Below are 15,381 nucleotides of genomic sequence, written 5' to 3'. Positions count from 1 at the left end.
CGATTAATAACAAAAAAAGTTAAAATGTCAGCAGCAATGAAATACCACCAAATGAAAGCTCTATTAGTGAGAAGAAAAGGAGGTAAAATTCATTTGGGTGGTAAGTTGCATGACCGAGCAATAAACGGTGAAAGTAGTGTAGTGCAGAAGTGTAAAAAGTGGCCTGGTCATTAAGGGGGTTTCAGCTAGGGGGGTTGAAGTGGTTAAATGGAACCTGTCATCAACTTTATGCTGACTGTACAGAGCGTAAATGCTGATGTCAGCGGTGTGTCACTCATGAGCTAAAAGTAAGTGGTTGCTGAGAACCAGCATCATAATCACTGCAGCCCAGGCCTGGAAAATAGTCAAATCTACCTGAGAAGAGTCCTGGTTATTATAATCTCCTGCTCTCTCACCATCTGCTAATGATTGGCAGTTCTCTGCTAGAGAGAAAGGGAGAAAACTAGGTAGAAGACGGTCAGTCATCAGCAGGTGGGCAGGAGAGCAGGAGATCATGAATAACCAGGACTCTTCTCAGGTGGTCGGGACTCTTTTCCAGGCCCAGTCTGCAATGATTGGGATGTTGGTTCTCTGCAACCACTTACTTTTAACTTATAACTGATAGACCGCTGAAACCAACTCACCTGTGTCTACTTTATTAGTATGGGCAACATAAAGTTGATGACAGGTTCCCTTTAAGCTCAAAGAAGCCAACTTTAGGGCTCCTACACAGATAAACTTGTTTTTTTTACCACAAAAAAAGTTGGTATGAACAACTGCGCTGTTTTGCATATTTTTTTATTTTTTTTATTTTGCCTCTTATATTAGTTTTTTAGCAGCATTTATTTTTTAACATGTGATTTCTGTTATTTTCAGGCGTTTGTTAAAAACAGCAAAAAAAACGCCATAGAAAATGTGTGAATCCAGCTGATTACCTAAATTGGTTAGCAAAATTGATCATTTCTAAAATATTTGTAAAATATTTTATGACCATCTGCTACGGCAGGCATCCTCAAACTGCGGCCCTCCAGCTGTTGCAAAACTGCAACTCCCAGCCTACAGGTATCAGCCTACAGCAGGGCATTGTGGGAGTTGTAGTTTTACAACAGCTGGAGGCTTGCAGTTTGAGGATGCCTGTGCTATGCCTTCCATATACAAAGATGGAGTACAGCTCAGATTTGCATAATCATGTTATCACGTCCTATGACAAATAAATATAATTCTGGGGCCCAAATCTGAATCTTTGCCCAAGGTGAAGTAAAGCTGATCCCAGCTGATGTTCCCCATGTCACTGATGCCATCTTCTAACATATGTACAGTAGATGTGTCTCCCTTTAACTATCTCCAATGGGAGGTGAGACTCCACAAAGCCTCACTCCTTGCCCTGAAATGATGAATCTGTTGTCCTCACTGGAGACCATGATACATTGTGCCACCAATACTTTTAGACTGGGAACCAAAGCTGTGTAAATATTTTGGAAAAAATGAGATGTTTTTGTAAAAAGCGATCCATCACATGAGTGTGTAACTACTAGTGCCAACTCACATATCAGCCGATGCCCTGCAGGACTTCCTCAGGACCAATGGGAGATGCAGAACGCAGGTTCCCCGCGTGAGTGGATTGTTGTCTTAGTTTTCATAATGAGGACATAGCTTTGTTTTTTTAGGTTTTAGGTTTCCCCTGTTGTTTTGTAAGTGGTTGGACTGGCACTTGGTGTTTGTTTTCTGAGGGAGAACAATATCTCAGTTATCCTTTATTTTTATATTGGCTGCCCAGACCGATATACTCGCTATAGTCTTTGAACAAAAAATGGTAGTAAATTATAGTTGTGATTAAAGATGTATGACGCTTTTAAATAGCATTTCCCCCTAAAATTAAAAATATACCGTAATCACAATTTAGGCTAGGACAAAAGTCATGGTAAAATTGTGGGTCACCTTGACCCGCAAGTGCCGATTCAGGGCTGCGCCCCTTCAGTTTTTTTCACGCACAGCAATGCTCCTGGTCCCGGCGGTTCAGAGAACTGCAGCACAGCCCCATTCATTTGCATGGAATTAGGTGGCAGATTCCCAGCTGGGTCGAGGTGCTAGAAAACACAGTGAAGGGACACAGCACTGAATCTGCACTGTGTCCCCATCATTCTCAGTCCTTGCAATAATGCATCACAATATGAGATGAGGATGCCCCCATTGAGGACATTTTCTGGGGATATGCTAAATTGGCAGCTTGCCACTACATTGCAGTGACATGTATATCCACTGGGTTTCTTCTAGTAGGAGTGCAGGCATATAGGTCATCATACTGTATCTCTCCACAAAGAAACGGCTACATATCAACATTTTTATATTGTTGGATGGTCACTAAAAGCTTATCTAACTCCCATGTCCTGCCTGGGAAGCCCTGGTAGGTGAACCCCTATATGGTGAAGGCCCCAGCCAACTGACCCTCATGCCTTTCTTATCATCAGGTCCTGTCTTCATTTCTGATTCATTAGCACAACCTCGGCTTGTTATGATTGAACCAACTAGACTACTATAGTGATACTGGGAATGTTTCTTCTTAATACCACAAGGATTCAGAGCCATGAGTCCAGTATTCTGATGTCAATGAGAAAGCAGTCCTACATTATTATAGACCTCTTACAGTAGCATAACTCCAGAGGTTGCAGTGACATCCAGCCCCACTGACTCCTATACCACAAGCACAGGTACAGATTTTGCAGCAGAGCCCAGAATGTTCATGCTACGCCTTTCCCACTTAAACATTTTCTAGTCCTCCAAGTATATAATTATACCTGTTTTTGTTATTGGATAATCTGCTATTGAAGTAATGTCACCGATATATCAGTCACTGACCATCCATACAGGATTCGTTAGAGAATAGGACCAGATGCTCCTCTGGCCAAGGTGAGGAACATAGCTTCACCCTGCTTTTTATCAAGTCCAGTTGCACTTTAAACAAAAAAATATTATTACTCTGAAGTCTCCAAACATCCCATACTGTGAGAGGAGGAACGTGCCAGCCAGCCCACACTTCCTGGAGAATATGTGATTCTGTTTCCCACATCCCGCAGAATTGTCAACCACCGTTCCTGTTCTATGTCCTCTTTTATTCTTTCATCTGAGGAAAACCTATAATTTATTGAATTTTTGAATTTCCAGAATCAACCTATCCCCCAATTAACTCATTGCTTCTCTTACCTCATAACGTTTCCAGTAAACCTACTGATATCTGTTTTGGGATAGTAACGTAGGAGATATAACGGTCATAATCCTTACAGAGTTCACCGGCCACAATTGAAAATAGATTAAGATAATAAAGTGACAGCCCAAGTCCATGGGCAGATACACAGACAGGGAAATAATTGGGCAAGTTTACACGGGGCTATTATCGGGGATGCAGCTCAGTACAAATGCCCATCCTGATAATTGGCTTGTAATCTGCTCTATTAATACAATTTCTTTTGAACATTTTGGCTCACAGAGATGGGGTACAAAGAAATTTTACATTTTCCAAATGAGTTCCTTTTAGAGATCCCATTTTAGCAGTCATCTCATTATCATGACAGGCGTGATTACAATGCCAGCTCTCTCATCCCCTCCTGACCATTGTGTCTATGGCCCATGGTGGCTGCTGTAAAGCATATCTCTAAATGCCAAAGCACAGGAAGTTTTGAAATACTATTAGGCCTAATGACCAATGCAAAAATTGCACAATTTTAATTTTTTTTTTAAAATACAGTGACATGTAATGTATTTTTAAAAAAATCTAAAGTTCTAATATAATGAACTGAACATAAACACTTGGGGGCACATTTTTTAAAACCGGCGTTTCTAAATTTAGACCATTTTCTGCGCCTACACCAGGAGTAGAAAATGGTAAATGAGACAGGCCTGTCTCCTTCCCCGCCACTTTTTTAGACCTGGCGTGAGCAGGGAGAAGTCGCAGATTGCGGCGCATTTCTGTTTAATAAATAACCCCTTTGATTTTAACAATTGGTCATTTCTGATGACACATTCTCTTTGAGGTGCCTATAAGCCTTCAATAGTTGTCACCCGAAAGCTCTCCCAACTCCCCCATACATGCTTCGTTTGGCTGAGCAGTGAGCACATATGTGTTTTCACAAAAAAAAACACTTTATAAAACTGGTGTAAAGTAGAACTGGCCTAGTTGCAAATAGCAACTAATCAGTTTCGAGCTGTCAAAAATGAAAAAAGCCACTGTCAGTCCCAGGAGAACAAAAGAGTCAGGTAAAAAAAAATCAGTTTGCCCGATCTTTCTGTAACCTAACGTCATCTTTCAGGAGCTCCTGATACAAACTAGATGGCCAGCTGGTCCTACTGAAAATGGCTGGTTTGGGGGATAATGCACTCGTGATGGATCCAACAGTACATTCTTTCCTGTGTTTCTGCTCCTCTGACAGAATCGAAGAATTTGCCCTACAATTAGCCCTCCAGGCTCTCTCTTACTAGGTTCATTCCCCTCAATATAGGCAGCAATTACCTGCTAATCTTCTTTTTCTTTAATCTTCATAATTATTCTTCCCTTCCTATGACGTAAGTAAGTCATCCATGCACTGACTTCCTGCAGACCCTGTGGTAGAATTGTGTTTATACAAACCAGCCAATCAAAAGAGGCAAAGCTGCAGGGGGAGGGAAAGAGTGGTAGCCTTAACCAATGATGAGACAGGGGGTGTGTTTCAGACTGCCCCAGACTCCCTGTAGGTTCTGCAGCCAAACTGTAGTCACAGATCACAGCTCTGCCCTAATGGAGCTCAGCTAAAAAAAATCTGCAAGATATGAACATGTCTGTGTATGCAATGGGGACAGCGGAGAAAACCATTGCAAGACAGTTCTGGTGGCAGCTTATCTCCCCAGAGAACAAAAGGATCGGGTGAAAATATTCATCTCACCTTATCCATCCTCTTTTGGGGGATAGTCGGAAGCTCTACCACCCATATTAGTATATCGGCTGAACCTGCAGAGAATAATGTGAATGGCCAGCATAATCTTTCAGATTCTAACAGAATAGTCGCATTGAGGACATGGCCTATTTTGGGCCTTTGGGCAATTTTTTAATTTTTTTTACAATTTTTTTTGTATGTCTTTCTATAACTCTAATTTTCTTTTTATATACGAGAGTTTGTTTTTTGTGGTGTGAGTTGTATTTTTCAAGCCCACCACTTTGGGACACCTATACCTACAATGTATTGATTAGTGCTATTTATTTTAGATGTGATAGGTAAAAATCCACAATTATTTTGGGGGATTTCTTAAGCCATGTACCCTGCAATGTACTGTCCATTACAATTGTGGCTATGCCAAATATGTGTATCCTAGTAAATACTTCAAAAAATGGCTACAAATAAATTGGAGGAGGGTTCTTGAATGGATTATTAAAAAAATCCAATCTGAATCTCATCAAGATTCTTTGGGGGATAAGAAGAAACCCATCGAACATCACACAGTCAAGGTCGGACTGGCCCACCAGAGTACCAAAAGATCCTACAGTGGACCCAGGCTCTAATACTATAGTGGGCCCCAAAGGTCCAAGAGAAGAAAAAAAACATTTGACTGCCTTTGTAGCCAATCTCTTGCCACTATGGTCTGTTTCTTTTGGGATTGTCTCACTTCCCCACCCATGCCTTGGTTGAACTTCAACTGTATTAACTATATAACTATGTAAAAACCTGTTAGACTTTATTGATGATATAGGGGTTTAGCCTCAAGAATAATTTCTTTTGGTGGGCTCAAGGAACCCCAGATGGACACTGGACACAGCGGGGGAAAAACTCCATGGAAAGGGGAGATGTCTCTTATTCACTTACAGAGATTGGAAGACACTTAGAAATGTCTGCTAGAGAATGATTCTGCCAAAGAGGACATATCTGTGCAAGGCTCTGTTGATATCATACTTGATCCTTCGGGTGTCGAGTTTCGATTTCCTAGTGTTTACCCCCAACGGAAAGCTCAGTGTTTGTAACTGTGTAGGCATACACTGACATATGTTGCCTATAGACTGGGGTGTCCTTACATTTTGACTGTATATGTGATCACACTATCAGTTATAACAGCCAGGCATGTCCAGCATGTCCCTGTCCAGGTGGGCACTGACCTCTCATTCCAAGAGACAGCTAAGTCAGACGGCTGCAGACAGACGATACTAGAAAATAACTCCTGGAATGACAGTTTTACCAGAAATACATTCTTAGAATTTCTATCTGATTTCATTAATCCATTGTTTTCAGCTTTTGAATAAAGATTTCAGGGGGAAAAATCCCCAAACCTTTAGATGACTCCATCCATCAGAAAAATAGAACATTCCAGGTACTTTCCTTCTACAATAACAACATCTCCAACAAAGTGAATGTTTCTGTAACAAAGGAGAAGAGCACGTTTGATGATTCACAGCATAGCATGGTGTCTAGACAAAGGTGCGACTGGGAACCCAGGGCACATGGTGCTGCTACAGACTTTAAGGGAATGTATAAACTTGTACACTACTTATTTAATTAGATATGTTTTACTTATTTGTATCTTCATTGCAGTTAAACATTTTCTTTTCTCATACTGAGTTCCAAAACCCCTGCATACAAACAGATTTAAAAGTTAACATGTTGACTACCTACAGGAGCCACTAGAGGGAGCTTAGGAGCATACTATATTTATACAAGTCAATAATAACACAGTCTACAGTAAGCTCCTCTGTTGCACCTTGTGGCAGGTGCAGGTAGCAAGCATGTTACATTTTTATCCTATGTAGAGGACCTGGTGCTCGAATATATGAAAAAAAGGCTTTGCATATAGAGATGCCAGCCCTTTGCGCTCTCTCTCTTTCTTTCTTTCTTTCTTTCTCTCTCTCTCTCTCTCACTCTTGACTGACAGGGTCAGGTTACTTCATAGTCATTTCCTGTTCCTGTCAATCAAGGAGGAGCTAGCAGAGGAAACAGGAGGAGCAAGGGTACACAGGGTGGCTTGCCCCCCCCCCCCTCCCCCCTGGTGCAATTTAGTGCTCATTTGCATATGGATTAAAAGTTATTTTACTCCAGAATGAAGCAGCAGATCACTAAGTGAAAGGTATCAATACATTCAGCTGAGCGAGGCCTACAAGGCATTGTGCCGTGTTTGCCTAAATTTCCTAGTGACAGATCCCTTTAAGGACTGGACCTGTCTTTTTTTTTGTCACATTCCAAGAGCGATAACTTTTTTTACTATACTATTGCCTTAGCTGTATGGGGTTTGTTTTTTCAATGGCCCCCATTTTGGAGTATGTGTAACTAATTGATTAACTTTTTCTAATCCTGTCATTGCTTTTATGGGGTCCCATTCCTGGGTTAAAGCAGCCCACCATGTGGTGCTCGAGAGATTTGCCAACTTTTGTGGGAGTTCAAGAGGTCTCTCCATACACAGTACACATCTGTATGCAGTAAGCTCCCCCTAGTGTTAGATGTGAGCAGCTAGTATTTTATTATTTAACATTCAGAGCTTTGTAACTGCACTGAACTGTTCTCAGAACTCCCAAAGTGAATAGAGAGCGCGGCACATGAGCAACCATCTCTCTATATACTGCAGCCAGCAGACAATGGCTCGAATATATATACCTCCTTACAGCTTACCCAGCACAGCGCTGACCCTTGGATGGCATCTGTGCTTGGTATTGAAGCTTAGCCCATTTCACTTGAAAGGGACTGAGCTGCGCCTAGACCACATGTTCAATGAATGTGACGCCACTTGGCCTAGGAAGAGGCTTAAGCCTAAGGCCTTTTCATATAGCTGATCAGCAGGGGTGTCGGGAGTCGGACCCCCGTTGACTGAACCGCAAGCGGGTCCATGGCATTTACAGTGGCCAGGTTTGGGGTGGCCCCAAGACTACACTGGGTACCCCGGACACCGTCGAGGTGTCACCATGTCTTGCTGATCTCCGTATATAAATAAGTCCAGAGAGTCCGAGTCTGCAGTAAACCAATTCAGGTGCAAAACAATACAGGCAAGGCATAGGGCTGGCAGAAGAAGAGCTTGATGCTGAGGACAGGCCTGAGCTAACTGTCCCTCTCTTTCTCTCTCAGAAGGCTGGTACCCTGGCCAAAGGCTGGTGGTCCAGGGTCTGCAGCAGAGTGTCCCCATCTCAGAGTCTTCTTCTGGTAGAGTCTCTTCTTCCAAGCGCTGTTCCCTAACTGCAGAACGCTGCTCTCCTTGTATGCAGTTTCTAGCTGGACTACAACCTTCTAGTGGGAGGGGTGAAGTGGAGAAACTCAGCACAAACAGATACATTGTTACAACTCCCGTCTGTCATAGACTTATATCAGAGCTTCAATGATACTCAATGGCAATAACACAGCAATTTTTCTAGACACAAACAGGTTTCCTGACATAACAGAGCTAGACATTCAAAAGGTCAGCCTGTCTGGTTTTGGTGGTAAACAAGTCTGGCTTTTGCCCCCCAAAACATGCTCTTCTGTAAACCCTATGGCAGATGAGGAAAATTCCCAGCTTCTCATTCAAAAGTCTCTCAGTATTCATTAACCCTTTTCACAAAGCTCCACAAATACAGTGCAAATGAACAAGATATATATCACAGCAAACATATAAAATGCGGCTACACAGTATTAAACAGTGCAAGTTAACTATTTTAAGTGAAATGAAGTTTATCACTTTGCATAGGAGAAACAGTGGCAAATGTCCAAACTTCACAGTACTCCTGCTCCAGGGCACTACACATTCAAAGCGAAACACCGTGGCAGTTTCTGCCGTGGAATATGTGGCAGATTTTGCACCTAGTGTGCTCAGCTTTTTCTTAATTCTCTCCCCATGTTATAGGTGACATTGGTGAAAAAGGGGATACAGGCGAGACTGGAAAACAAGGAAAGGAAGGTCCCAAGGGTTCAAGGGGTAAGTGGCTGTTTTAATCTATTGTATCAGATTTCATATACTTTTGTAACAACACTTATTAACAAAAAAATGAATGCACCAAGATGGAGATGTTGGAATGAAGCTTTCTGTGTGTGAATATAATTATGATATAATAATTACAATAAGGTGAAGTTTATTGGGGAATACTGTACAATTGAAAGGAGGCTCTAGGACCCTGGTGGACCACCGCTAGCTTAGATATAAGATGAGATATGGTTGGGCATGGAGGCATAAAGGTTCTGTATGGTATCCTATGGCACATTTTTCCACATATGTTACAGCTGGGTCTGCACACTTATAGGTTGTCAAAGCTGGTCCCATAATTACTCAATTGGTGATAAATCTGGTGACCAGGCAGGCCAAGCAAGTGATGCAATCTGGCACCAAGAGGTACACTACCCAAAAGTAGCCTCTGATAGCCTTTTTATATGGCAGCGGGGGAAGCACCTTTACACCCTCTTGTGGCAATAACCAGTGTCTAATAAGACCACACCTGTAATCATTCCCATACCATATGTGCCTGAGACATGACTGCATGCCCAGTTTTGCAGCAATCTGACATTTCTCGAAACAATCGTTATTTAGATCAGTCGTCCCTATTCAGATTTATTGTTTGTCAGCGGCATATCCCTGTTTACACAGCAGAATTTGCTGCCAATTAGTTTAGGTATCACATAAATTATGGATCACTTAACAACCAGAGTTTTGGCACGCTTATTGGGAATGGGAATGAGCATCCATAGGGACGTTCGTTCCCAATAACCTAATCCTTGGCCCATGCAAAATGAACTTTAATGAAACAGCAGCAGAGGACAAGTGTGCTGGCCTTGAGGGAGGCAGTGATCTGTCTACAGCTGTGAATATGTCATTCAGGGATGCTCAACCTGCAACCCTCCAGATGTTGCAAAACTACAACTCCCAGCATGCCCGGACAACCTACAGCTATCAGCCTACAGTAGAGCATGATGGGATTTGTAGTTTTACAACAGCTGGAGGGCCGCAGGTTGAGCATGTCTGATGTAATTATACTCTATAGCAGGCATCCTCAAACTGCGGCCCTCCAGCTGTTGCAAAACTACAACTCCCAGCATGCCCGGACAGCCTACAGGTATCAGCCTACAGCAGGGCATTGTGAGAGTTGTAGTTTTACAACAGCTGGAGGGCCACAGTTTGAGGATGCCTGCTCTATAGTTATACCTCGTTGATTTAGACATGCTACAGGGCACAGGGGCAGTGTCAATTTCCAGTAGCTTATCAGATAATGGGAATGATGACAGCACCAGGAGAAGAGCGTGCTGGTCTTGTGTAAGGCAGTGACTTGTTCACGTTTGCGATTATGTACACTTTAAATAAACCTCTGTAATGTACACGTGTTTCGGGAGGATGGCCATCATGAAGAAAGAGGGACAGAAAACCCAGTAGCATATCAAATAAAGCGAATGATGACAGCAGGAAGGGAGGGGTATGCTGATTTTGTGGGAGGCAGTGACCAGTCAATTCCTGTGTATTCGACAATATTGGCATTGATGACATGTTACAAGTATTGTAGATTTTAGCAGGGGATATGGATATAGAACAAATTATGTCAGCAGCAGGGGAGGACTGTGCTGATCTTGTAGGAGGCAGTAACCCGTGTATGTCATGAGTGAAGACAGGCCTGTAGGGGACATTTCTGGAAAATGATTTTAAAATATCTGTAGAAATGTTGTTGATGTTCTGAAATCAAACCTGTGAATGTTCCCTTCTGCATGAATGAAGCAATTCACTGCAGCCTCATGTGAATGGATGGAAGTTATCCAAAACTACGAACCAACCCACATTCTCTAAAACACTGAAGCAAATTCAGGCTTTCGGCTCTTACTACAGATTTTAGTACAAAGTTGTTGAGATTTTTGCTACGGCTTAGAAAAGAAGAGATTAGTATTGCACATTCCTCCTGCAAAGGTCAAGTGGGCAAAGTCCTTCCAGACCACCAACACGCACATTGCCAATTCATGAGGCAGAAATACTACAGATTTATCCTAGTAATGGTAGTAGCATCCTTCTCAAGTCTATCTCCTCTTAAAGTGTTGTCCCATCAAGAAAAACCCCGTCCCTATGCCTTGTTTGGGTGTATGGGTGTCATGGAAGGGCTCCCCTACTTGGGCCAGAGCTGGGAGCCGTTAACAAGCATCATCGCCCAATCTACTGGACTCCGGCTCTTTATTTATTGCAGAATGTAGATTTTATGAAAAGTATAGCCAACAACAACAGCAGGGGAAATGCAGAACCAGGTGAATGTTGCCACAAGAAAATCAACTGAGATTTGGACTCATATTAAAGCCGCTGTCTGCAATTAGACACAGGTACTATTTCTGCTCGGTTCATGCCTTACAGAGTGTTTGATTCTTTACTTTTATCTACCCACTAAACCTGTCTCTGCCACCACTAGAGGGAGCTCACTACATAAAGATTTTTACATCTTTTATTCAATCCATATGTAAGGAGCTCCCTCTAGTGGTGTCTATGAGATGAAAGAATGTATCTTTATTTACTTTACTCACTTTTATATAGTGCTACTATATTCCACAGAGCTTTACAGACATTATCATCACTTGCTGTCTCCAGTGAGGCTGACAATATGTCTATGGAGTGTGGGAGGAAACTGGATACCCGGAGAAAACCCACATAAACATGGGGGGAACATACATCACACTCCATGCAGATGTTATCCTTGGTCAGGGTTGAAATTAGGGCCCCAGTGCTAACTACTGAGCCACCACCCCTTTCTTAATGTCGGGCCGTAGAGGGTTACTAAGCTTTATATTGGCAATGCCCTGCAATGACTGCTTCAGGCTGTACCTGTCCCTGGAATTACTGGTGTCTAGCCAACCTGGATGTAGATTCACTTGGGGCGGTCTTTCCTATGGTGGCACAGGTACCATGCAGGCTGCACATCCATATTTGCCAACAGTCTCAAATTTGCATTCTCTGTCCCTAATTTTCAGACACAATCCCAGCAAACTCGCCCGTCCCGGGCTGAAAATTTCTGCAAGGTTCATTTAAGAAATGGGCATTCCCAGGTGGGCTTTGGGTGCTCTTAGAGGCAAGGCTTAAATGCCCTGAATTTACCAGATGTACACATCCCATACACAACTCGCCCATGCGCAAATCAAAACTCGCTGCCCCCCCCCCCCCCCCCCCCCCCCAAGTTCAGTCCGGGCTGAGTCTCGTGATGTGCACTGAAAATGAGTAACAGGGTCAGGGATGTCCTAAGCTCATTGAAAGGCATGCAGAGCGAAGGCTAGCCTATCCAGCCTGATCCCACAGAGAGCCCAGTTTGGTAAAAGAGTTACTACTGACTGTGATAGAAAAGTCAGGATACACAGGGCATCGCAGCTCGTTTTGTATGGAGCTGTATAGCTACAGACCAGTCCAGTATCTGATCCGTGGGGGTCCGACAACCGGGACCCCCACTACTCAGCTGCTTGGGAAGGCTCCGGCGCTCACAGTAGTGCCACAGCCCTCTCTCAGCTCACCAGGCACTGTGCTGTACATTGTATAGCGGCTGAGTTTGGTATCGCAGCTCAGGACCATTCACTTGAATGAGACTGAGCTGTGCCTAGACCATGTGACTGATGAATGTGACGTCACCGGCCTAGGAAAAGCTACTGTGAGTGCCTGTGCCTTCTCAAACAACTGGTTGATGGGAGGGGTCCCAGGTGTCGGACCCCCACAGATCAGATACTGATGACCTATTCTGAGGATAGGTCGTCAGTATAAAAGTCGCGTAAAAACCCTTTAATCAACACATTCCTAATATTTTGATGTATTGGCTGTGTATTGATGTGTCGGCTGGGACTCATCTTGTCTGCTTTACTTACAGGTAATAAAGGAATACCTGGTGATGGAGGTGATCACGGCCTTATAGGTAAAATTGGTCCAATTGGGAATAAAGGTAAGTTGGGGAATTTCCATGTGAATAAAAAGGCTGCTACAGTCCTGGGTCCGGCCCTGTTGCTCTGCGCTGTATCATCTTTTCCTTCTTGTGGCCACAAAATATCTTTCAATCCTTATAATGGTTAACTGGCGCCACCTGCTGACTGCTTGTGGTATTTTCCCAAACTGTATTTATTTAAAAAATAAAATAATCTATCTACCTATCTATCTATCTCAGACCTCCCACGTTTCCCTCTTTTGGAGGGACAGTCCTTATTTTGGACCCAAGTGCCTCTGTCCCTTTTTCTTCTTAAATGGCCCTCTTTTTGATCAGAGGTATAGATTTGCATTGTTAAATTTACAATATTGATCCAGTAGGCGTCTGGTTCCCATCTGTCTATCAGACCCCACTTTTGGATAATTTTTAATTATTTGATGCAATTTTGATTTTAGAAATTTCTATATTCAGATAATTTTTGCGCTATTGTTCGCTAAGAAAACTATTAAAGTGTATAGATATGCAGGAAAAATGGACTTTCACACAATGAAACATAAGTGTCCCTTTTTGACTGTCTAAAAAGTTGAGAGGTATGATGTATCTATAAGCAAACAAACAGTATACCGTATGTAGCAACACATTACTCCGGGGGCAAAGACTCAGGCAAACACTGGAAACAAGGATACATGGCATTACTGCTATACTTGCTATTGAAAATGAGAAGCTTTGTCCACATTAGTGATCAAAATTGTGTCGTGCCCATGTACCAGCATCAAGGAGCAGTGATGGCCAGTTCGTCATGTTCGCCCGCAAACACATGCAAGTTGCCATCTTAGCTCACAAGTCCGGCGATGCACAGGTAAGTCCTTACCTGTGCCTGTGCGCGAGCCGGTCTGAAACAAATGCGGTCTTTGGGAGTAGGCAGTTCCGAGAACAGCCCGATGAAGGCCCCCTGCGGCTGTTCTCGGAACTGCCTGCTCCCAAAGACCGCATTTGTTTCAGACCGGCTCGCGCACAGGCACAGGTAAGGACTTACCTGTGCATCGCCGGACTTGTGAGTTAAGATGGCAGCCCGCATGTGTTCGCTGGCAAACACTGTGAACTGGCCATCACTGTCAAGGAGGCTTCCAGATGGGACTCACAATCACAGACTTGCCTCTCCTTGGTGTAAAGCTAGTTTCACATTAGCGCTAAGCATGCACTAGGTTCTCTCTGACCCGGCATTGCCGGAAGCTTGAACGTCTCTGTCCGGCTCCATTAACAGCGGTTTTCTTCCGGTATATTCTCTGTATGTCTGCCGGAATGTGGCCAGATCTCTGCGGAATGCAGAGAGATCCGGCAGGCTGTTCCCTGATGGATACATAGCCTTGTAGGATCCAGCCATATTATACTCTGATCACAAGCACCAGGCAGACGGACAGGAGTTTACGATCCAAATCGGGGCAGCCACTGCACCAAATGTACAATGCAAAAAAACAAAGTTAGACCAGACCCTCCAAACCGTATGAAATAAAGTACAGGTGCAAGCTACCACAGCTGCAATACAAAAGCAAACAAACACCATGGGGGTCATTTACAAACGGATATACGCCACTTTTGGTGTATATCTGTCTTGGATTGCGGCGCCAAGGTTATTGTCGCCGCAATCTGCAACTTCTTCCCCTTTTCCGCTGCTAACACAGGTTCAAAAAAGCGGGGGGGGGGGGCATGGTGTGGCCGGGGAAAAGGGTAGGGCAAGCAGGCGCGTCTCAGTTATCATTTTCTACGCCTGTTTTAGACAATAGTAAAGTCCACCTAAGCTATGTAGAGGCCGGGAGATGAACCGCCAACGCTTGAGGGTTGAAGACCGGTAACTAAATGGCCGGTCTTCATAAATGTCTCCCTATGTGCAGCAGCACACTGCTCCATGAGCAAAAACACATACAAACACTGGAAACGTGGGTAAATCTGAATTGTTTGGAGGTGCTGCGGTAGTGAATGGAGCAGCCGCATAGGACATCATTGCAGACAGGTTTTATTTACAGGCTAGGAGCATTGGAGTTACTGGCTCCTAGGCCAGACAACCCACATAGCCACTTACTGACATGCACCATACATGTACGGTGAATGTTGGGTCTTCAAAGAAAAAAAAAATCAAAATGGCCAATTCGCTGTCGCTTCGCCGCCACAAAGAAATTGCAGAAAAAATAATGAAAAAGTTGCACACGCTCCATCAATAAAAATTGGCTAGCAAAATATGAGCCCTCATATAGCTCCATAGAAAAGCTATGGGGGTCAGAATATGGCGATATATTTTTTCCAAAGCTTTTTTTATTATTATTATTATAACACAAGCAAAACTATATAAATGTGGCATCACTGCTGGAGAATAAATTGCACAGGAAACGGCATAAAAACAAAACCCATAAAACTATGGCAGAATTGCAGTTTTTTTCCCATTTCATCCCATTTAGAATTTTTTTCCAGCTTCCCACTATCCTATGCAATATTAAATGGTGCCGTTAGAAAGTACAACTTGTCTTACAAAAAAACAAGCTCACTTACGGAAACATAAAAATGTAATTGAATTTTTTTTG

At 43.2% G+C, this 15,381-nt stretch overlaps 1 protein-coding gene across 1 annotated transcript in view; it reads left to right on the top strand.

Annotated features, from left to right (window-relative positions):
• COLEC10 (collectin subfamily member 10) overlaps positions 1 to 15,381 on the top strand; it is a 91,781-nt gene that overhangs the window by 49,526 nt on the left and 26,874 nt on the right. Inside the window, exons 3-4 of the mRNA XM_044294080.1 lie at positions 8,797 to 8,868; positions 12,755 to 12,826. Of these exons, the coding sequence (XP_044150015.1) occupies positions 8,797 to 8,868; positions 12,755 to 12,826 (144 nt within the window). The remainder of the gene's footprint in view (positions 1 to 8,796; positions 8,869 to 12,754; positions 12,827 to 15,381) is intronic.

Source organism: Bufo gargarizans, chromosome 5 (assembly GCF_014858855.1).
Source record: "Bufo gargarizans isolate SCDJY-AF-19 chromosome 5, ASM1485885v1, whole genome shotgun sequence".
Lineage (NCBI taxonomy): Eukaryota > Metazoa > Chordata > Amphibia > Anura > Bufonidae > Bufo > Bufo gargarizans.
This window is presented reverse-complemented; position numbering and strand designations above follow the sequence as displayed.